Genomic DNA, 23,981 nt, shown 5'->3' with positions numbered 1-23,981 from the left:
AGTTATATACATAATTTTATGTAGTGTGCCTTTGAAAGCCGAGCGAAACCTTCCTGCGCCGGTGCTTAAGCGTGGCGCGGCCAGCGCCACTCAGGTGTGGCCCTCTGTTGACTGCCACGAGGGGCGGCCGGGGCCAGCTCCGTGGAGAACGGTTGCAGCCAGAGAGCGAGACGGAAGACCGGAGCCCCGGGCTGCGTCACAATGCTACACGACGTGTTGCCTTTGGTCGGTATCCGTGACACCGTGGATAGTACCGCTCATTACCTTTTCGAGTTATAGTGAGCTGTGGTGATTGGAACGGTCGTCACCCAGGGGTCTGAATACCAGGAGTGTTGTATGTGGCTCAGCTGTGGCGTATATTTAACTAAGAGAACTCTGCGGGAAGGGGAGTCCGAAAACTTGTCATGCTACTCATATGTACTGTATTCAGATGGTTATTTTTGTGTCACTTCCAGAGACAACTTCTGACAGTTGTGTTTTCTTTTGTAACTGTTTGCATAGAGCAAAGATAGACGAATGAGAAATAGCAGTAATTTTGATATGATGACCGCATGTGTTATACTCACTTCCGGTTGTAAAGTTTTTCTTGGCCAAAGTACCACATTAAATTAAATTAAAAATTTCATTGTAAAGTTTTTTGATATATTATTGTAAATCAATTATTTCATGTTGTTTTTAAAAGTTTATTTTTAAGAGTATCCGTGGATTTTACTGGTATTACGCGTACCTCCGCACCCCCAGCCATTCCACTTAATGCTCAGTCACAGAAGGTAAACTGTTCTTACATCAAAAGTAATTGCTTTGGTTACATAACGGTGCAGAAGTTAGCGGTAAACTTATTTTTATTAGCTATAAAACGTAATTCATAATCTGTAAGGATATAAAATACGCAGTGGACTAAGACTGAGTGATGTGCGGCTCTGTGTGCAAAACAAACAAACAAACTAATTTAAAAAACTAAGAGAAGTAGTCGGTTCCCAGTTTCTCTCTTACACTTGCATTTATGTTTCTTTCCATACCAGTGCTATCGGTAATGCTACCAATTACTACATCATTTATGTAGTGTACCGAAACTACCGAACCGTAGGTTTCACAGAGCGTAATTCCAGTTCTGAAGGGCCGTAGAGCCATGCAGGATCTCAGCAGCCCCACGCGACAGGCGCCATAGAGGACAGATATCGTTCACTCTGCCGCGCAGGATCGTACGGTTACGTCACGTTGCCTGAATCAGGAAATGGGCTTGTTCGCAGCAAGAGAAGCATAGAGGCAGACAGAGCGGCGACTTTTAGAATACCAGAATAGCGATCAGCGTAGCGGCTTCCCTTGACACGGCAGCAGAAAGAGACGAACAGACAGCGGGCGCCCAGTAGTCACACGGAACAATGCGGTGGCAACATGTCGTCTTTTCATTCGAGTCCCGATCATGCGTAGAGATTCGAGGTGGCCGTCCTCATGTGTAGAGGCTTCGAGAGTGACGAACGCTGCAATTGTCATTGTGATACGGGTGCAACACTTGGCGTAGTCGCATGAAGTGCCACTGAGTATATTATGCGACCTTCCCTGGTTCGTGTGGCTAGTAATTTTGACATTATGACCTACATGTCTGGCGTGTTAAGGCAGTTGGCTATGCTTTACGTTCGTTGCCTGTCAACGAGACAGTGCCAAACTCGGTGTTGGCCGTGCTGCCCTACGTCGACACAGAGGGTGCCAGATTCTCGCCATCGTCAGCACGCTCTCTTGGTCTCCCCTCCACTGAAAACGTAAGGTTGCCTTGAGTCTGGCACTCCAACAGTCGGCAGCCGCTACCACTGATGGACTTTTGGACTCTGTCGTAGTGAGTTAACATGCGTGTACTGTGGATCATAATTGCACCTATAGGTATATGGAACTAGTCAGATTCGCAATTACAGCAATTTCATCGCTGGAAAAACGTCAAGCCGACAATTAACTTGTGATCTTAGCCTTTTCTTTCCTATATCCAGTCTCCCTCTCTCTCTCTCTCTCTCTTTCTCTCTCTCCCCCTCACACACACTCACACACACACACACACACACACACACACACACACACACACACACACACACACAATTAGAATACTACAGTTGAATCAGCATGGAATCATGTACCTTCATCTGCCGTTCAAGCTGAGTTTCACTCGATGCCCACCCAGGTTAAAACAGTCATTTCTGCCTGACGTGGAAATTCCGTGAACTAAATTTCACACCCATTATAACCCAAAACCTCCTAAAAATTTGATCATGTGTTTCTTCTAATACCCAGTGGAAGAATGCTCCTGTCGGATCACAAAACAGGCGAATACGCTCCTCTTCAAAAGATATGGGATATTGGGATATTGGGAACCAGCGGCTTCAGTCCTCATTCGGCCTTCCTCACCAAAAATTTTGCCATGCGAAGATATTCCTGGTCCTTTAATGCAGCACATTCTAAATCCTTTTACACAGACTCTCTTTGTAGCTAAGCCCTCATATTCAGCATCTCCCTCTCACTGCCATTAAATGTATCTTTTTTCTCCCATTGATTTACACTACACCCCAGTGCTACTGTCTCTCCTCTCACTTACACTGTCTCCTTTTGTCTTTCTTTACCACTGCCAGTGTCTCAAGCATACCTCGGCACCTCAAACGTTCTGTGGGAGGGGTGAACTTATTTATCCCCTATGCCCACATTTTAAAATTCGGTCCAAGGTGCACCTTTCCCTATTCTTACGTGGTAAAGTTCGTCTGTCTGGGAGGCCCAGGCCCCTCAACCATATATATGGTCTCCATTCATGGGTCTTTTTCATTTCCAATGTCTCCTCTCTCTTTGGCTCCCCGTGCTTGATTCTCCATTGATCTCTCTCTTGTATTGTCACTCTCACTGATCATCGATATCTCCTCTCTATTTGACTTCTACTGCTATCGTTTTCATTCACCTCTCCTTCGTTTTCACTGCCACTTACTCTCTCAGCCACCACTGTCTCTTCTCTCTTCTACAGTCACTGTCTCTTTACTGCTCTCTTTCACCATAAAAAAGGGCAAATATGTTCCCATGCCAACACTTTTGGAAAGAAGTGATGAATAGGGATCGAGGGAAATGATTCCCCAGTTTCTCTAAGGGTCTTTTTTGTGCTCCGACAAGAGCATCTTTGCGCTGGTTCCCTTCTTTTCCCTGACACAGCAGGTTGTGATGGATATTAAAAGCCAATTCTATAGGACAGTGAAGTTTTGTCAGTTTATATACTTCGACACAACTATATACTTTGACACATATAAACAACAAATAAGTACACGTAATAAAAGGTTAACACAAATCGTCTGCTTTACAATTTTTTTGGCTGGTTTGCTCATCGATCGCAACTAATCGGAAACGCCCGGCTTATGATTTGTATCTTAAAAACGTAAAAATGTCATTAGAAATATTTTACTGGATTTGCAGTCTTTCTAGTTCTCTATAATTTTTCTTTTCAGGCATGTAAAGACCATCCGTAGCTAATTTTTGGTCACTGCCGTTTGTTACTTTGGGCATACTTTATACAGGAAGTGACCATTACAGTGACAGCGTGTCATAAAGTTTTGTTGGTAAAAGAATTCTGACTAAAAATGTTCTTTCATGACCACAGAACTCAAGCGATGACCCTAGAACCTACTCTACTTGTTCAGTACGTCAATTAAATCTAAATTTAAGCCTCAGACCGGATATTAGGTGCCCATTTTAACTGCAAGAGTGGATCTCGGTAGTGGATAAAGATATCGAAGAAACTTTCAAGGTTCCCCGACAATATCATGTTAAGAATTCCTGGTAAAAATTCCGACGATTTGTCATGAATAGAATTATAAAAGTGACAGTCCCCACAACTGGTACTTTTCATACCCAAAAATCATGGTTTCTCAGGGATTTCGCAGGGACCGCCCATGAACGAATGGTATTTTATAAGCTGCCTAAAGTACATCCCAGGTCACACCTAATCCTAACGAAACAACCGATCTTCTCAATTTTCCTGGGCTGGAGGTAGCGGGTAACATGGAAATTTTGGCCCTGTACTGTGGGATAGCTACAGTATGCACTTTCTTCCGAGAGATGTACAGATGGTCTCATGTCTGTGATCAATAGAACCGACATACACCCCCCTGAAAAATCGGACTTTCACGCGGGGTTTGGTACTGAACTGCTGGCCGCTGTGGCCGAGCGGTACTAGGCGCTTCAGTCCGGAACCACGCTGCTGCTACGGTCGCAGGTACGAATCGTGCCTCGGGCATGGATGTGTGTGTTAGTTCGGTTTAAGTAGTTCTAAGTCTAGGGGACTGATGACCTCAGATGTTAAGTGCCATAGTGCTTAGAGCCATTTGAACCATTTGGTACTGAACACTATCGTGCACGGACCGATACGACATGTTCAGCCACATTATATGACCACCTGTCAAAAGCCTGAATAAATACCTTTTCCAGCTCGGACCGCTGAGAGATGTGCAGGGAGAGATAGAGTCAGTGAGGTGCTGCAAGGTACCTACAGGGATGCAGAGCAACGCTGACTCCAGTGCCGTGACGAGCTGTGCTAGATTTCTCGGTTGAATATTCATAGCGCGGAGAGCCCAGTCGAGTTTGCCTTACAGATTCTCGATTGGGTTTTAATCCGGAGAGTCTGGTGGCCAGGGGAGCACGGCAAATTCACTCTGCTGCTCTTGGAACCACGCACGTACACTGCAAGTTGTGTGGCGCGCTGCATTGTCGTGCTGTTAGATATCATCGTGCTGAGGAAAAACACACTGCGTGTAGTGGTGGACGCAGTCCCCGTTCATCCATTGTGCCCTCTAGAATGACGAGATCATTCTGAAAATGTCACGAAAATATTCACCAGAGCATAATGCTCCCTCGTCCTGCATGGACCATTCCAATGATAGTTACGTAGTGTTTGTTTTGTAACGTTTTACGCTGTACACGCTTACGGCCTCTGATGGAGCATAAAACATGATTTATCTGAAAAGCTCACAGGATGTGCAGTTGCGATATTCGTTTGCAACTTGCAGCTTCCGTCGCCTATCAACAGCAGTTACCATGGACGCATTAACCAGGCGCCGGCTATGGAGGCCCACACCAGCAACTTTTACTGGACTTTCGTTGAGGAGACACCGTCGGAAGTCCCTTGGTTCATTTGGGCGGCCAGTGTCAACAAATGGTTCAAATGGCTCTGAGCACTATGGGACTTAACATCTGATGTCAACAGTCCCCTAGAACTTAGAACTACTTAAACCTAACTAGCCTAAGGACATCACACACATCCATGCCCGAGGCAGGATTCGAACCTGCGACTGTAGCAGCAGTGCGGTTCCGGACTGAAGCGCCTAGAACCGCTCGGCCACCGCTGCCGGCAGTTGCTCAACAGCTGCACTTTCTGTTCCCCCGTACACGTCTCCACAGCCGTCGCTCACCCCTGTCATCTACGGCCCATGGTGCACAGTGGCCTAGGCGCTGGTTCGGTATAGCGCCCTTGTGCCGTGTATGGTATACTTCAACTACGGCATCACATGAACAGTTTACAAACTTAGCCGCTTCGAAAACGCTTCCACCCTTGGTCCGAAAGCCAATGAGTATGCCCTTTTGGGTATCTGACATATCGGTCCATTTCCGCATTAAGAAACGATTGCACTGTTTCCCGCATCCCGCCGACGCGCTTTATATTCCCTCCACTCCAGCTGTTACCATCTTCCATCCGTGAATGCTTATTGCACGTTGACTTCGAACGTAGGTAGTGGTTACATTAATGTAACTGGACCTTGTATATGCGCACAAAAAGTGAAATTTCGTTATTTGGTAGCCTTCCTAGTGTTTCAATTTTATTGTACATTTTACTGTTGTATATTCCTTGTTCCTTCTGGTTATACTTTCGCTAGTTCTCCATTACAGTTTCGCTGTCAAAAATCCGTTGATGAAGTGCTTTTGTAGAAATACTAGAACTGCTACATACTGCAAAGTTGATTCCGTGTCGCTGTTCAGTATCTGCTAGCCCCCTAACCCTTTCTCAAGTGGAATGATTAGTCTTTCAACAACTGATTTAAGATACTGTTTGCCATAAGTCATGAACATTTCCCAAATCTTTCTCTGGATTACTTCCAGGTCTGCTTTTGTCCAAGCAGTGAGGTCAAAAGTAGAAATCACTATGGGACTGCATATGTGTTAATAGCGCAGATGGCATTTCTTTCATATGATTTAGATTTTCAAACTGATGAAATTCTGCTGAAAGTTGTACTCGTGATGGATTGTTTTACTGTTTCATGCATCAGCCTTCTCCATAAGGGGGACTAAATAGTTGTAGGTGTCCTAATAATTCATAGGTTTATTTTTGTTTTCACATTTCAAATCCAGTACCCTGGGTCTTGCCTTTCCTTGCATTCGTTCTCCTGCATTTTTTGCAGGCAACATGACATACTTATTTTCTTTGAAAAATGTTTCTACTGGTTGTAGGTGGTGGATCATCTTTGCTCATTTTGGACATGTGGTTTAATGATATCCATGTCTGTGTGATAATTTAACATAGAGCTTAAGCCGTTACTACTTTTGACTGTCTTTATGGTAGCCTGTAAAATTTCTTGTGTTTACCCTTATTCTTGTGATACGTTTATGAGTCCTTTGCTGTTATTTTCCTTGATGAACAGGTGTACGCGACCAATGTCTTCCCTCAAATTTAGTGTATCATTATTGATACGTCTTTCCCATGGCGACTTTAGGTGTGAATGAATACGCTGTCCGTGTACTCACATTATCTTCCCACCAGTTCAATCACGGCTGAAACGGCTGGAGCTTACATAATTCTCTCAATGTCATTAAAGCTATGTGCATCTTGCGACAGGAAGTATGACAACATTGTGTTGTTTAAAACATGAATAATGCATGGAAGCTTCCTGGAGTTGTTTTGCTTGGGATCCGCGGTGTCTGTGTGGGACAAATTCCTCCATATATCATGACCACTATATTAAATGCGTTGCTCTGTTTCTACTTTTTCATTATCTGATGCCCCTAGGCTATGCTGTTCCTGCTGTTTTCCTTGATGTTATTCGGTATTCATGTGGATTTTGTGTGGCATTCAAATATGTTTCATGGGTGATTTGCATTTGTAATTCGAGCAACGCGTTCGCTGCTATATTCATTGTTGGTACTTGTTAACATACGACAGCATGTCACTATCAGCTTCTCTGTTGTAGGAAAACAGTGTATAGTGTGTTAATTTAACGTAAAATAGTATCTTATCTAGAAGAATAATATAAAGTACGTATTTATAAAACAGCAACCGAAGACTGTAGCTCGTTTATTAACTGTAATGTTGGTTCTATTTACCAGAAAATACTTACATTGGCTCTAATCTTCCTACGTCATTCGTTATTGGATGTTACATATATTACATTTTAATAGTTATTTCTGAAACGCTTCAACAGAAGTTTAATTTTGTAATGTTATGGAAAGCTTAGAGGAGTGAGTTGTTAGCCCACAATGGTCATTCTGCCCTTTAATTTGCTGCTGAATGTAGGACGGTCACGAATAGTCACCACAGCGCTTTGTATTCTGTATGTTCAGCAAATTACCATGTGTTGCCTACAGCTGCTAGTTACTGGCTTACTCTTATGAGAGGTCCACCCCGTTTTCTGGAACCTTGTGTGATTCAGTCATGGATCTGTTTCGCCAATTATACTTCACATTACCTCAGGGCACAACAACGACAGACGGCTTCCCTTCGGTTTTATTTCTCAATACCATAAGGTCAAAGTTGGTCAAACCATGGTTGCTTGCTTGCTTCACATGTTTGCACCACACTGAGCCTTCTGGCTGTCTGGCTGTGAGCATTCCTATTAAAGGGTAGACACAAATGGCGCTCTGGTAGCTACGGTACTGCACTATCTGTTGACAGACGACTGTGAAACCATTTTCAGCACATCTACTATCCCCTGGTGGTAGACACAGATGGTGCTCTGGTAGCTATGCAACTGCGCTATTTGTTGACGGACGGCGTTGAAACCACTATAAGCACATATACTAATCCCACGTGGTATATGCCGTCATCGGATCACACTCGACGTCGTCTTTCCAGATTTACTAATTTTTTTCCCGGCAGTGTATTATAAAAATTGTGAGGGGTCCACTTGTACGTGGAGCCCGTTTTTGTAATATAAATAATGAAAAATTACCTGAAACGATTGTCGGATGCAGAAGAGATTGTGTTTTCGACACAACTGAACCAAAGATGTTGCCTGAGTGGCAGAAGCGACTGAAAGTTGGGGCGTGCGGAGCGCAGTAGCAGTTGCCGTTGCGCTCTGTCGCAGGTAGGATGTCAGAGTTAAAGCTAATGGCCAGCTGTGAGAATTCAGTTGTTGGTCTACGGACGCAGCATAATACAGTTTTTATAAAATGAAGTGATGAATGATACTGTAACTCAGAGGTAAAGCAACTGGAACAAATTTGTAAGGTAATGAGATTTTGTATGTTTAGTTTTAAGTATGCAGTAACGCAAGTGGCTTTCGCTAATTTTTACAGTGCTGTCCCTTGAATCTAGGAACCAAGTGTTTTCCATCAGATTTAATGTATAGGTTGATTACGTATACCCCATTTGTAATATTCTGTGCGTTTTGTAATCCTGACACAGACAAGTTAAATTTTGGAATCTGTTTTGTCAAACGATGTCAGATTTTTTGCCATGTAACGATCCAATCGTTTTTAATTACGACAGTAAATGAGGATTGTAGAACAGTTGAGAAGTTCACTAATTTGGAACTTAATGTAAAATGTTTCATATCAGATTTTGAGAAGGAGGAAATTTATTTTGAATACAATTTTCAAACTGAAGCATTTGGTCTTAGGATATCCCCTTATCAGTACCTCATCTTCTTCCAAAATCGTTTTCCAATCAGCATCAGAAAAGTATTAATGTGCAAGATTCAGAAAAATATTAATATTTGTAACAGTTTCAATGCAGGCAGCATTACACAGCGCTGAGCCAATACCCAGTATTTTCAGTGAACATTTGCAAGGTTATTCAGTTATCAACCAATCTACTGATATTATTCGTATGAAGTTATTTTACGGCCGGCATTGCACTTCGCCGTGCCAAGATTGAATAATTTCTATGCCTACTGTGGAGAGAACAGAATACCAAGATTACATCCGTTGCGACTCTAGAGCTAAGGAAAATTTCTTTGTTTATTTACACAGGGAATTTTGTCAATTTTTTGTACGGGACCATAAAACTCGGTGCTTACGAGACTGAGTATATTTCAGAGGGATTATCAAAATTGCGTAGGGTTTTGCAGATCAAGTCATTTGCTCAATAACACATCACACAGTAAATTGGCAATACACAAACAAGAAGCATTTCTTATTCATTGGCACACAAAAACACCAACACATTTTCAAAGAACGTTACAAAATGTATGTTTTTTTATGCATCACGTCTCCTCCTAAACCAGTGGATAAATTTCAACCACACTTGATATACATAACACTTACCTTTTTGAAAGAACTACTGAGGGGGTAAGAGGCACCAGACTCTCAAACGGGTGCGAATGTTGAGTGAAACAGATGCGTACCTCACGAAGAGCAAATAGCTAGACTATATTCATCCAATATTTGAGAACGAGGACACTTTGTGACTTGTAACAAACTGTACACATAATTGCACGCACCCTTATGAGACTTACTCTCACTGACACCCGCAGCAAAAAGATTGAAGAAGAATGTTTATCGCTTACTATGTTTTCACTTTTGGTGCAGTAAAACTGAAGCATCAGGCTCAACGTTGTAATTTATTGCACCTTTATTACACTCTTTTCATAGCACATGTTGTAGACAGTATTCGCATATACTACTCAATTTACGTGTCAAAAAATCTCATTGTAAGACACAAAGTTTTGGAGTTACGACGTCATAAACATTCAGCTGCGTGAAAACGAAACTGCGGGGCGAAATTCGCTAGAGATACGGGTGAAATAGTCTACAAACATGTTTCAAGACGTTAAATATAGGCGGCATGCATGTGACAGGTGCGTACCCTGGCAAAGTCGCGATTGAAAAGCTCCGGAATCGACATCAGCCAAACTTGGTACATACATTATTTACTATATGGGAAGAAATACTGTGGGGCTTAGAAACAGAAAATTGGAGTGGGAATCATAATATGGCGATAGGGAGAGAGAGAAGGACGAAGAGATGAGCAGTCAGAGAAAGAGGAGGAGGAGATGGACAGAGAGAGAGAGGAGGGGAGGAAATGGTCAGAGAGAGGGGGGGGGGCACATGGTCAGAGATAGGGGGAAGGAGGAGATGGGCTGTTAGAAGACTGGAATGAATGCATACCCAGGCAACGCCGGGTTCTCAGCTAGTACTATATAAAACACTACCATTTTTTGCTGTTACATCACAAGAAGACCCCGCAAAATCTTATGAACAGAATAAAACTGTGCCCATTAATGTACGTTAAAATACCTCGTTCATTTTCCTCTTCAGATTTCGTCCACGGTACACCAGTATGCCGGCCATCACTCCCAGCAGGTAGGGAGTAGCTCTGTTGTGCGACGGTACGTACAGCTTCTGGAACACTTTGCTCTCGCGGAAGTTCTTCAGCACGCTAGAAAGAAAAGGCACGTGATTCACAGTCGCCTCTGCTGTGACATTCGTTCTGCTTGATGTAAATCCAATGCAGTTACTTATTTATAGATTACTGAGTTATCACTATAATCGTTACGTATGCAGTAACACTAGCTTGTTATTCACGGAACCCTGTTTGGTTGAGCATGTAAATTGTCTACTGTTCTTTATTCCTATTGCACGTTTTGCTGATGACATCATACCGTTATCCTGCAGCGCAGACAAACAATAGTAACGAATGGAGAAAGTCAATAGACCTAGTTTGCAAGCAGGGCTGAAAATCTATTACGACAAGTTTAAAACAATATATATTGAGAACAATATCGTAAAACTTGAAAATAAAATCATAAAGCCAGTCAACGATTTGCGTATTTGGGTTAAATGAAGACAAGAACGGGACAGTTAGCGAACTAAATACACAGGAGAATGAAAATGACGTGGACTGCTTTGGGTGCACTAAATGAGAATTTTCAAACCAAAGCTTTCGATGTGTGTATTACTAGTTTTGGCCTGAAGTATGGTCTCTCAGTTCAAAACCTGAGGCTTTGTCACTGAGCAATGGAAGGATGTGTGTTGATTGGTTGGTTGGTTTGGGGGGGGGGGACCAAACATCGGTCCCATCGGATTAGGGGAAGATGGGGAAGGAAGTCGCCGTGCCCTTTCAAAGAAACCATCCCGGCATTTGCCTGAAGCGATTTAGGGAAATCACGACAAACCTAAATCAGGATGGGCGGACGCGGGTTTGAACCGTCGTCCTTCCGAATGCTCCTGTGTGATAACAACTGTGCCACCTCGTTCGGAGTGGTTAGCACACTGGACTCGCATTCGGGAGGACGGCGGTTCAACCCTGCGTCCGCCCATCCTGATTTAGGTTTCCCGTGATTTCCCTAAATCGCTCCAAGTGAATTCTGGGATGGTTCCTTTGAAAGGGAACAGCCGACTTCCTTCCCCGGCCTTCCCTAACCCGATGAGACCAATGACCTCGCTGTTTGGTCTCCTCCACCAAACAACCCCAACCTAGTTCGGTGGATGAGTGTTGCAAAGTAGTAGTAGAGACAGGAAAACAAGTAAATGTACCAGCGAACAGACTAGAAACATAATAACAACCTTAATGAAAATACACTTGAGGTTGGCGGGACATGTAGCCAGGCGAACGGATGGTTGGTGGACAAAGGTTGTTCGCTGCATTCCAGGAGACAAGCGAAGACCGAAACGACGAGCTAAGGGCTTGTGGCTAGAAGGCGTTAAGAAGATGCAGGAGACTTTATTACGCGGAAAAGTCTAGAGGAGGCCTTTACCCACCTGTGGATGTCCGACTGTTGACGATAGTGATAATATTTTTCAATAAGTGACGTACCACGCGCATGGATTTTTTCTTTTCCTCGCTCAAAGGGGAATACTGTAGTATCACATTAGGCATTAGAAAACTAACTACATTAAAGCTATTTGAAATCTGTTTTTGCAAATACTTAAAATGCGTATTTATTTAACCAGTTTCTCTTCTTCCTTGAGTCATCAGTCCTCTCACTGGTTCGATCAGAGCCGCCACGAATTCCTCACTTGTTCCGCCCATTTCAGTCCACAGTAGCATTTACACTCTATGTCCTCAACTATTTGTTGTATTATTTCAATCTCTGTCTTCTCCTGCAGTTTTTACTGTCTACAGTACCGTAGAACATCTAATATCATACAAGTTATTCCCAGATGTGACAACAGGTGTCCTATCATCCTGTCCTCTCTGCTTCTCAGTGTTTTTCATAGGTTCTTTTTTTCGCCGAATCTGCGGAGAACCACCTCATACCTTATCTTACCAGTTCACCTTATTTTCAACATCCTTCTATGGCAACACATCTCAAACTCTTCGATTCTCTTCTATACCGGTTGTCCCGTAGTCCACGATTCACTGACACATAATGCCGTGCTCCAAAAGTATATTCTCAGAAATTTCTTCCTCAGATTAAGCCCTATGTTTGATACCAGCAAATTTCGCTTGGCCAGAAATCACCTCTTTACCGACGATAGTCTGATTTTTATATCCTCTTTGCTTCGTCCATCGTCTGTTATTTTATTTTCAAGCCAGCAGAAGTCCTGAACTTCATCTACTTTGTAGTCACCAACTTTGATGTTGAAGTTTATCACTAATTTCATTTCAGCTATTCCATTGTACTTTTGTCTTTCTACGGTTTACTCTAAATCCATATTCTGGACTATTTATAGACTGTTCTATCTATGTGTAAGGTCCTGTAATTTTTCTTCGCTTTCAATGAGTGTAGCAACGCCATGAGCCAGTCTTATCATTGATACCCTTTTGCCTTGAATTTTGATCCCACTCTTGGAATTTTTTTTCTTCGATTTATAGACTGAGCAGTAGGGCTGAAAGACTGTGTTGCTGCTGGAACAAATTTTAATCCGTGCACTTCTTTCTTGATTTTCCATTCTTATAGTTCCCCCTTGATTCTCGTATATACTGCATATTATCTGTCTTTCCCTACAGCTTACTGCTATTTTCCCCCAATTTCAAACATCTTGCACCATTTGACATTGTCGAACGCTTTTTCATGGTCGACATATTCTATGACGTGTCTTTATTGTTCTTGTCTTTCTTCCTTTATCAGGTGCAACATCAGCACTAGTTCTGCGGCACTTTAACTTTCCAAGGAGAAAAGCTGATCATCATCTAACAGCTTCTCAATTTAATTACCCATTCTTCTATATATTACTCGCGTTAGCAACATGGATGTCTGTGAAATTAAAATGATTACACGATATCTGTCGCTCGTACGGTATCTGCCGATACTATGTTCGGGATTATCTAGGTAATATTTTTTCGGCAAGTCCGATGTTACGGCTCCATTCTTATAGATCCTACATGCCCACCTAAATAGCCAGTCGTTTGTTTGCACTTCCCCAAGTCGAAATACAAACTTCTAACGTGTGTTATCTACCGCTTCTGCCTAAAGTGATGGCAAAACTTCCAAAGCCTTATCGAATTCTGATTCTAGAACTGGATCCCCTATCGACTCCCATTCCTTCTGTCATGTCATCAGACAGTACATCTACATGGATACTCTGCAACTCACATTTAAGTGCCTGGCTGAGTGTTCATCATGCCACTTTCCCAATTCTCTAGTATTCCAATATCGTGTCGCGCGCGGAAAGAACCAACACCTATATCTTTCCGTAGGAGCTCTGATTTCCCTTATTTTATCATGGTGATCGTTTCTTCCTATGGACGTCGGTGTCAAAAAACATTTTCGCACTCGTAGGAGAAAGCTGGAGATTGGAATTTCGTGAGAATAATCCGCCTCAACGAAAAACGCCTTTGTTTTAATTACGTCCACCCCAAATCATTTCAGGGACTCTCTCTCCCATATTTCGCGATAATGCAAAACGTGCTGCCCTTCTTTGAACTTTTTCGATGTACTCCGTCAATCCTATCTGGTAAGGATCACAAACCGCGCAACAGTATTCTAAAAGAGGACGGACAAGCGTGGTGTAGGCAGTCTCCTTAGTAGATCTGTTACATTTTCTAACTGTCCTGCCAATAAAACGCAGTCTTTGATTAGCCTGCATCACAACATTTTCTACGTGTTCCTTCCAATTTAATTTGTTCGTAATTGTAGTTCCTAGGTATTTAGTTGAATATATGGCTTTTAGATTTGACTGATTTATCATGTATCCGAAGTTTAACTGATTCACTTTAGCACTCGTGTGGATAACCTCACGCTTTTCGTTATTTAGGGGCAACTGCCAATCTTCGTACCATACATATATCTTTTCTAAATCGTTTTGCAGTTTGTTTTGATCTTCTGATGACTTTGTTAGTCGATAAATGACAGCGTCATCTGCAATCAACCGAAGACGGCTGCTCCTGTTTTACTAGATGACCTTCCGTCAATTACTACGAACTGTGACCTCTCTGACAGGAAATCACAGATCAAGTCACATAACTGAGATGATATTCCATAAGCACGTAATTTCACTACGAGCCGCTTGTGTGGTAGTGTCAAAAGCCTTCCGGAAATTCAGAAATACGGAATCTATTTGAAATCCCTTGTCAATAGCACTCAGCACTTCATGCAAGTAAAGAGCTAGTTGTGTTTCACAAGAACGATGTTTTTTAAATCCATGTTGACTGTCTGTCAATAGACCGAGGTAATGCATAATGTTCGAACACTACATATATTCCAAAATTCTGCTGCATATCGACGTTAATGACATGAGCCTGTAATTTAGTGGATTACTCCTACTACCATTCTTCAATATTGGTCTGAACTGTGCAACTTTCTAGTCTTTGGGTGCGGCTATTTCGTCGAGCGAACGGTTGTATATGATTGTTAAGTATGGAGCTACTGTATCAGAATATTCTGAAAGGAACCTAATTAGTATACAGTCTGGACCAGAAGACTTGCTTTTATTAAGTGATTTAAGTTTCTTCACTACTCCGAGGATATCTACTTCTAAGTTGCTCTTGTTGGCAACTGTTCTTGATTCAAATTCTGGAGTATTTACTTCGCCTTATTTGGTGAAGGAATTTCGGAAGGCTGTTTAATAATGCTGCTTTGCCAGCGCTGTCTTCGATAGTATCTTCATTGCGCAGAGAAGACATTGATTGTCTTGCCGCTATCATACTTCACGTACGACCAGAATATCTTTGGATTTTCTGCTAGGTTTAGAGACAAAGTTTCGTTGTGGAAACTATTATAAGCATCTCGCATTGAAGTCCGTGCTATATTCCGAGCTTCTGTAATAGCTCGCCAATCTAGGGGAATTTGCGTCTGTTTAAATTTGGGATGTTTGTTTCGTTGTTTCTGCAACAGTGATCTGACCTGTTTTGTGTAGCAAGGAGTATCGGCTCCGTCGTTTGTTAATTTATTTGGCATAAATCTCTCAATTGCACCTGATACTATTTCTCTGAATTCAAACCACACCTGGTCTACACTTACGTTGTTAATTTGGAAGGAGTGGAACTTGTCTCTCAGGAAGACATCAAGTGAATTTTTATCTGCTTTTTAGAATGAGTAAATTTTTAGTTTACTTTTGAAGAATTTAGGGGTTACAATATTGAATCTCGTTATGACAACCCTGTGTTCACTAATCCCTGTATTCGTTTTGACTCTCGTTATTAACTCAGGATTACTTGTTGCTAATACGTCAAGCGTGTTTTCACAACCGTTTATTATTCGCGTGAGCTCATGGACTAACTTCTCAAAATAATTTTCAGAGAATGCTTTTAGCACAATTTCGGATGATGTATTATGCGTACCTCCGGAGTTAAACATGTATTTTCGCCAACATATCGAAGGTAAATTCAAGTCACCACTAACTATAATCGTAGGGGTCGGGTACGTGTTTGAAATCAAACTCACCTTTTCTTTGAACCTTTCAGAAATTGTATCACCTGAATTGGGAGTTCGGTAAGAGGATCAAATTATTTTTTTTTTTATTCCGGTTGCCAATAATGACCTCTGCCCACACTAACTCACAGGAACTATCTACTTCAATTTCGCGACAACATAAACTACTTCTAACAGCACAAACACGCCACCGCCAACCGTGTTTAGCCTATCCTTTCGGAACACCGTTAGGTTCTTCGCAAAAATTTCGGTTGAGCTTATCTCCGTCTTTAGCCATATTTCAATGCCTATAACGATTTGAGCATCAGTGCTTTCTACTAGCGCTTGGAGCTCTGGTACTTTCCGAACACAGCTACGACAATTTACAATTGTTATACCGATGGTTCTCATATCTACGATCTTCCTGTGTTCGACCTGCACCCTCTGTGACTGATGCTCTTATTGTGTTTTCCTGAGACCCTCTAACCCAAAAAACCGCCCAGTCCACGCCACACAGCCTCTGCTACCCGTGTAGCCGCCTTCTGCGTATAGTGGACAATTGATCTATTTAGCAGAACCCGAAACCCAACCAACCTTGGCGCTAGTCGAGGAATCTGCATCCTACACTGTCGCAGAACCGCCTGAGCCTCTGATTCAGACCCTCCACTGGACTCTGTGCCAGAGGTCCGCAATCGGTCCTGTCGACTATGCTGCAAATGGTCAGCTCTGCTTTCATCTCGCAAGAAAAACTGTCAGCCTTTTCCACTTGTGCTAGCCGCTCGAAACCAGAGAGAATCTCTTCTGATCCAAAGTGACACACATCATGGGTATCGATGTGAGTCACCACCTACAGTTGGCTCCACCCTGTGCTCTTCATGGCATCCAAAAGGACACGTTCCACACCTGGAATGACTCCACCTGTTATGTACACTGAGTGCGCATTGGTTTTCTTGGCAACTCTGTCCCTAAGGTGCCCCATAATGCACCTAACGTTGGAGCTCCCAACTAACAATAATCCCACGCCCAGTGATTGTCCGGATCTTGCAGACTGAGAGATTTCCTCTGAAACAGGACAGGCGACGGCATCTGGCTAAGCGACAGTGTCAGGCACAGACAGTACCTAGAACCTGTCTGTCAGACTAACTAGGAGGGCCTTACATGCAGCCACCTGGGAAGTCTTTCGCCGCCTGCTACGCACTAGGGTGACCTCCCTCTCAACCACAGGTGAGGGGTCAACCTCAGTGCGAGCAGTAACTGGGATGGCCACTGGTGAGGACCGATCAGAGGACTCGTACGTGCGGGACGGCCGTTGCATCCTCACAGCCTGCCAACAATAGTGGTGCCCACCCACAACAGCCTCAAACTGTGTAACCAAAGCCAACGCAGCCTGGAGCTGAGAGCGAAGTGTCACCAATCCGACTAGCATCTGCACACTATAATCACATCCCTGACCATACTAAAGACTGTGGAAAACACAACTATACAGATAAACGAACTAGACACTTGCTGCGGAACTCTACTGTAGACACTGACGAAAACGCAGGAACTGTGTCTAATAAATTAGATTAATACGCAGAGATTCAAAAATCTAACTATCGAAGCACTCAGGTGAAACTAAATAATTTGCCCCTGATTAGGAACTAGTAATATGTCACAAAGTCCTTTTACTTTCCGACGCAAAGGAAAACGCGAGAACTGTGGCTATCAGATATTAAATAAACGCCCAGAAACTCAAGAAAATAAACTATTAAAGCACACAGATGATGATATAAAATTCACTTCTGGTTAGGAAGTCGCGTCTGTCTCGGTTGGCTGCTGCTGCCTGACTAGCAGCTATCTCCTCTGCGTTTAACAGCGGAACTCCTGTTGCCCTCTTAAATATTGACACCACTGTACTCAAGTTCACCGAAGGTTGTTTTGACTTTTCTATATTCTGGACGATTTCTTCACCCTTTTTTCTGCAGCTTTTAAAGCATGGGTTCTGTGCCCTTCCTTTTTATTTCATTTCTAAGTGATTTACATTGCTATAATCCTGTATTTCCTTCGTGGTTCAATTAAAGTTTTCTTATGTTATGTACCAAAAATTTGTTATTTTACCACACACATTTCCTTTTGTTCATCTAAAACGTCGTTTGTGGTGATATTTTTGTGTGAGTTTCGCTTACATCTGAAAGTGTTGTCTGCCTAAACATTTTCGATGTATTACTGCGTTTCACTGGAATGATTCTGGCTTAATTTGTTGGCTTGCAGCGCTACAAATTTTTCTCACAGAACACTACAAAATATTGCTGCACCAGTGTTTATGTAAGTTCTCAAAGTGGGTTGCCATCTTAGGTCTTGATAATAATATAGTTGCTTCTCCTTCTCCAAAGGGATTGTTTGATTTTCTTAAACGTGACATCTGTTTGGATCAAAATTACAATTTGTTGCAGAGTACCACAGAACAGATCATCGCCAGGGCTAGAAAAGGGAGCTTGTTCTACCTTGAAACACTTTTCGGAATTTCGTCTCCAGAAAGCCCTGTGATAGAAGATACACTGCCGGTAAAACTCGGAACACAAAAAAATTAATGTAGAAAAATTGAACTTCGTAAATAAATTTGTGTAGTAACATATTTACGTGATTAATATTGCAAGATCACAGTTAATGTAAGCGCCAGATAAGCTATTGCAAAAGTGAAATGCTGGTACATTAATAACCGGTGTAACCACCAGAATGTTGAATGCAAGCATGCAGACGTGCATGCATTGTGTTGCACAAGTTCCGGATGTCAGTTTGCGGAATGGAGTTGAATGCCTGTTGCAATTGGTCGGTCAATACAGGGACGATTAAAACTGTTTGTGGACGACGCTGCAGTTGACGTCCGATGATGTCCCATATGTGCTCTACTGGAGACAGATCAGGTGATCGAGCAACCAAGACAACATGTCGACACTGTATAGAGCATGTTGAGTTACAACAGCGGCATGTGGCGTTATCCTGTTGGAAAACATCCTCTAAACTGATGATCATGAACGACAGCACAGCAGGTCCAGTCATGAGACTGACGTACAGACTCAATGTCTGGGTGCGTGTGATGGCCACGAGAGTGGTTCTGCTTTCATACGACATTGCACCTCGGACCATAACTCCACGTGCAGGTCCAGAGTGTCTAGGCCGCAGACAGGTTGGTTGCAGGCTCTCAACTGGCTTCCTCCTGATCTATGCACACACGGCCATCATCGTCACGGAGACAGAAAGAGCTTTCATCAGAAAACACAACACACCTCCGCTCTGCCCTCCAGTGAGCTCTTGCTTGACACAAAAGAAGTATCAAACGGCGGTGGTTTGGGGTCTCTCAAAAGCACGCTACAGAGTGTCTGGATCGGAGATGTACTTCAAGTAACCTATTTTTAACGGTTTCTTATGTCATTGCGTTGCCAACTGCAGTTCAAATCGCTGGTGCAGATGCAGCACGAAGGGCCAGAGCCATACACCGAACACGATGTTCTTTCCTCTCTGTAATACACGTAGCCGATCTTACCCTGAACTTGTCGAAGTCGTAGAGACCATCAGCTACAGGTGCCCGCAATCATGTGCAGTGATTACATTCCTTCCAAGTATATCTGCAGTACCGCAGAAGGAACATCCAGTTTCTCGTAGCCCTCCTATACGACCACGTTCAAACTCAGTGAGGTGTTGAAAAAGGCGTCTTTGTCGCCTTGAACGCTTTCTTGACTAACGTCAATGACCAGTCTCAAAGGTAACTAACGCTTACGACCGTTACACCGTGTGTTTAAAGCAAACTTGATTAGCATTCTCATAGTGGCGCTACTAGCGCCACTGTTACGCGACTGGCGCGAAATCTGCACAGACATCATCTTTTATGTGTATAAACACGCCTACCAACTATCGCTATATGCCGCACAACTCCTTCTTGGTGCTGCGCTTTCTTTCTGTTAGTGTATTTTCTTAATCAATTTTTAATGGTGGCAATTACTTTAGATTTGTTACTGTCTTTTCCTGAAATCACCCCGGAAAAATTAAGGCTTTCGAAATTTTAAAACACGTTTCAAGTTACAACATTATCATGTACTTAGGAACAAATATTCTATTATAATTTAAATGTGATGCAGTAGCTATTGCATTTAGCCGTCAATCTGTTACGCTATTACTCTGCTACACATTCATACTAAGTAAAATCAAACTAAGCATATGTGTTCAAAAAAAAGTTACAAGTTAAATACATCGTGAAACTGAGGAAACTGTAAAATTATACAAATTTCCATTTTCATGTCAGGTAAAACCGTTGGGAAATGTACGAAACTCAGTTAATTTTTAATTACCATATGTTCCATGGTAAGAGACCTTCTGCTGTTTCGGTGATGATGAAGTATGGCTTAACCGCCCACAAGGAATACAACTGTTACAAAAATATATAGAATCTTACTTGAAATAAAAATCTGCAATTGAAGAATTAACAATATGTTCCAAGTATATTAATGTACACTGAGGTGACAGAAATTATCGGATAGGGATGTGCACATATAAAAATGGTGGTAGTATAATGTACACAATGTATAAAAGGGCAGTTCATTAGCGGAGCTGTCATCTGAACTCGGGTGATTCATGTCAAAACGATTCTGACGTGCTTATGGCCTCACGACTGGAATTAACAGATTTTGAACGCGGAATGGTAGTTGGAGTTAGACGCATTTGACATTCCGTTTCGGAAATTGTTAGGGAATTGAATATTCCGAGATCCACAGCGTCAAGAGTGTGCCGAGAATACCATATTTCAGGCATTACCTCTCACCACGGCCAACACAGTGGCCGACGGCCTTCACTAAACGCCGAAGGACGGCGGCCTTTGGGTAGAGGTGTCAGTGCTAGCAGATGAGCAACATTGCAGGTAATAACCGCAGAAATCAACGTGGAACGTAAGACGAATGTGTCCGTTAGTACAGTGCGGCGAAATTTGGTGTTAAAGGGCTCCGGCGCAGAAGACCGACGCGAGTGCCTCTGCTAAATGTAAATATCGTGTGACTAGGGCCTCCCGTCGGGTAGACCGTTCACCGGGTGCAAGTCTTACGATTTGACGCCACTTCGGCGACTTGCGCGTCGATGGGGATCAAATGATGATGATTAGGACAACACAACACCTAGTCCCTCAGCGGAGAAAATCTCCGACACAGCCGGGAATCGAACCCGGGCCCTTAGGATTGACGTTCTGTCGCGCTGATCACTCAGCTACGGGGGGCGGACAGTGCCTCTGCTGAAAGGACAACATTGCCTCTGCTGGGCTCGTGACCATATTGGTTGGACCATAGACGACTGGAAAACCGTGGCCTAGTCAGATGAGTCCCGATTTGAGTTGCTCGTGGTAGGGCTCGTGGTACGGTTCGAGAGTGGCGTAGACCTCACGAAGCCACGAACCCCAGCTGTCAGTAAGGCCCTGTAGAAGCTGTTTGTGACTTCATAATGGCGTGGGCTGTGTTTACGTGGAATGGATTGGTTCCTCTGGTCCTACTGAACCGATCATTGACTGGAAATGGTTATGTTCGGCTATTTGGAGAACTTTTTCAGCCATCCACAGACTTCATATTCTCAAACAACAATGGAAGCTTTATCGATGACGAAGTGCCATTTCATCGGGTTACAATTGTTCGCGATTGGTTTAAAGGATGTTGACAGCTCGAAGGAATGACTTTGTCACTCAGATGGTCCGACTTGAATCCTATCAAACATTTATGAGACGTAATCGAGAGGTCAGTTCGTGCACAGGCAACATTTTCGCAATTATGCACGGCTATAGAGACAATATGGTTCAATATTTCTGTGCGGGACTTCCAAGGACTTGTTGAGTCCATGCTACGTCTAGCTGCTGCAGTACTCCGGGCAAAAGGAGACGCGACACGATATTAATAGGTATCCCATGTCTTTTGTCTCCTCAATACAGAACTTAAATGTTTAGAGCTCTAATTACAAATGCCGCACGAAAAACATCCTCATGTTAACATCAAGAGAAACAGCACACAACGGCGGAACCTGATTGTGGCACATTCCTTCCCGTGATTCTAAATTTCTGACCAAGCAGCTTTATATGTTTCTGGTTACGCTGTCCTCCAGGTACAACATTGTCCCTTCCGGCACACGGTATGCAATGTGTTACATTAAAATGTAATACTTACTGCGGGAACGGCTTCACTAATGCGTCCAGATTTTGGAGGTAAATGGTCATGAAGGGCAGCACCATGGAGATTATGGTGACGCACCCCATGGCTGCCCAGCCCGCCACGGGCCACCGCCACGTCATGTACCCCAAGAAGAGGCTCACGATGAAGAAGTGGAAATCCGCCGACATGTACCACGACTGGAACATGCACTGCAAAAGCAAAATATTTCAATAAGTGTTCTGTTCTTACAGTGGAAAGTAATTAGGTTTTTTATAACAGTCATCGATGCAGGAAATTATGAGTCAACAAAGCCAAATACAATCACCGTACTTTCAGAAACAGAGCTTGGGCCCATGAGGAAATACAACCGCGGTCGGCGACAGAGTAAAGCAGCGTTAAAGAGCTAAGTGGTACACACTATTTGTGATAACAGCAGAGGCACAACAGGCGGACAAGGGAAAGCCATCCAAGGAGTGACAGTTTGATGCTACTGTTATTAAGCCAGGTTGATGAGGAACGAGTCCACATCCTTCATATAGTTGTTTAACGTGAAAATTAACACTTATTGCTGACTATAGTTTGGTAGACAGAAGTAGTAAGAGTTTAATGAACTGTGACAGAAACCTGAACAACAGGTGTAGATATAACAACTCTTAAATACTACGTTGTAATGGGTACTTACTAGCCGAAATCTGAATCTGATCTAATAAAACTAGAACGAAAACGGCGACTGATTACTGCTGTTTAGCCGGCCGGTCTGACCGAGCGGTTCTAGGCGCTTCAGTCTGGAACCGCGCGACCGCTAGGTCGCAGGTTCGAATCCTGCCTCGGGCATGGATGTTTGTGATGTCCTTAGGTTAGTTAGGTTTATGTAGTTCTTTTAGGGGACTGATGACCTCAGATATTAAGTCCCATGGAGCTCAGAGCCATTTGAACAATTTTTTGCTGCTGTTTAACATTTTGAAAGTTATCACGGAGTGCATTCCACTTTCTTAATGTAAGGTATTTTCATGCAGTAATTACCATTTTTAACAACTAGTTGCCGGCCGGCGTGGCCGAGCGGTTCTAGACGCTACAGTCTGGAACCGCGCGACCGCTACTGTCGCAGGTTCGAATCCTGAGTCGGGCATGGATGTGTGTGATGTCCTTAGGTTAGTTAGTTTTAAGTAGTTCTAAGTTCTAGGGAACTGACGACCTCAGAAGTTAAGTCCCATAGTGCTCAGAGCCATTTTTTTGAACAACTAGTTATTTAGTTACCAGAATGCCGCGGAGAGTGAGCTGTCTTGAAACATCCTAGCAGATTAACACTGTGGTCGGTGCGGCACTGAACACGGAACCTAACGCATTAGGTCAGATGATGATCGGAAAAAGAGAACTAAAGAACGGAGTAGCTAAGCGTACCTTAAAGCCAACCTTCACAATCGGTTGGGTAATGTTCTCGGTAATGTTAAGTGGCCAGAGAGTCGCAGGTGTACAGATGTGTTAGGAATATTTCAGTGTGCACCGTTTTGGAATTAGTTATTCTTCCAGAGTAACAGTCCGTAACAGAAAACGTTTGAACATGGGTAAAAGAAGAAAAGTTCACAATTCAGCATCGCTAAAAGAACATTTTATTGGATGACACGTTTCGACAGAGCTATGCTGTCATCGTCGGATCTTTTGGTTATGAGTTTTCACCACAAAGCATTCATCAGTACTGCAAGTCGCTTTACATTGCGTGTGTAACCCTACTGTCATTAAGATCATTAGTCATGGTAGTGGGGTGCACATGCACAGTGTGAAGCGGCTTGCAACACTGATGGATAATATGTTGTAAAAATTGAAAACAATAAGACGCGATGATCACAGCACAGTTGTGTCGAAACCT

General features: G+C 43.1%; 1 protein-coding gene across 1 annotated transcript in view; it reads right to left on the bottom strand.

The window, feature by feature from the left end:
- LOC126457780 (nose resistant to fluoxetine protein 6-like) overlaps window positions 1-23,981 on the bottom strand; it is a 338,758-nt gene that overhangs the window by 50,345 nt on the left and 264,432 nt on the right. The window contains exons 9-10 of the mRNA XM_050094366.1: window positions 22,130-22,323; window positions 10,462-10,603 (exon numbers count right to left, since the gene is read on the bottom strand). Coding sequence (XP_049950323.1) covers window positions 10,462-10,603; window positions 22,130-22,323 — 336 coding nt within the window. The remainder of the gene's footprint in view (window positions 1-10,461; window positions 10,604-22,129; window positions 22,324-23,981) is intronic.

Source organism: Schistocerca serialis, chromosome 2, assembly GCF_023864345.2.
Source record: "Schistocerca serialis cubense isolate TAMUIC-IGC-003099 chromosome 2, iqSchSeri2.2, whole genome shotgun sequence".
Lineage (NCBI taxonomy): Eukaryota > Metazoa > Arthropoda > Insecta > Orthoptera > Acrididae > Schistocerca > Schistocerca serialis.
The sequence above is the reverse complement of the archived record's forward strand: the minus strand, read 5'-3'. Positions and strand labels throughout refer to the sequence as shown.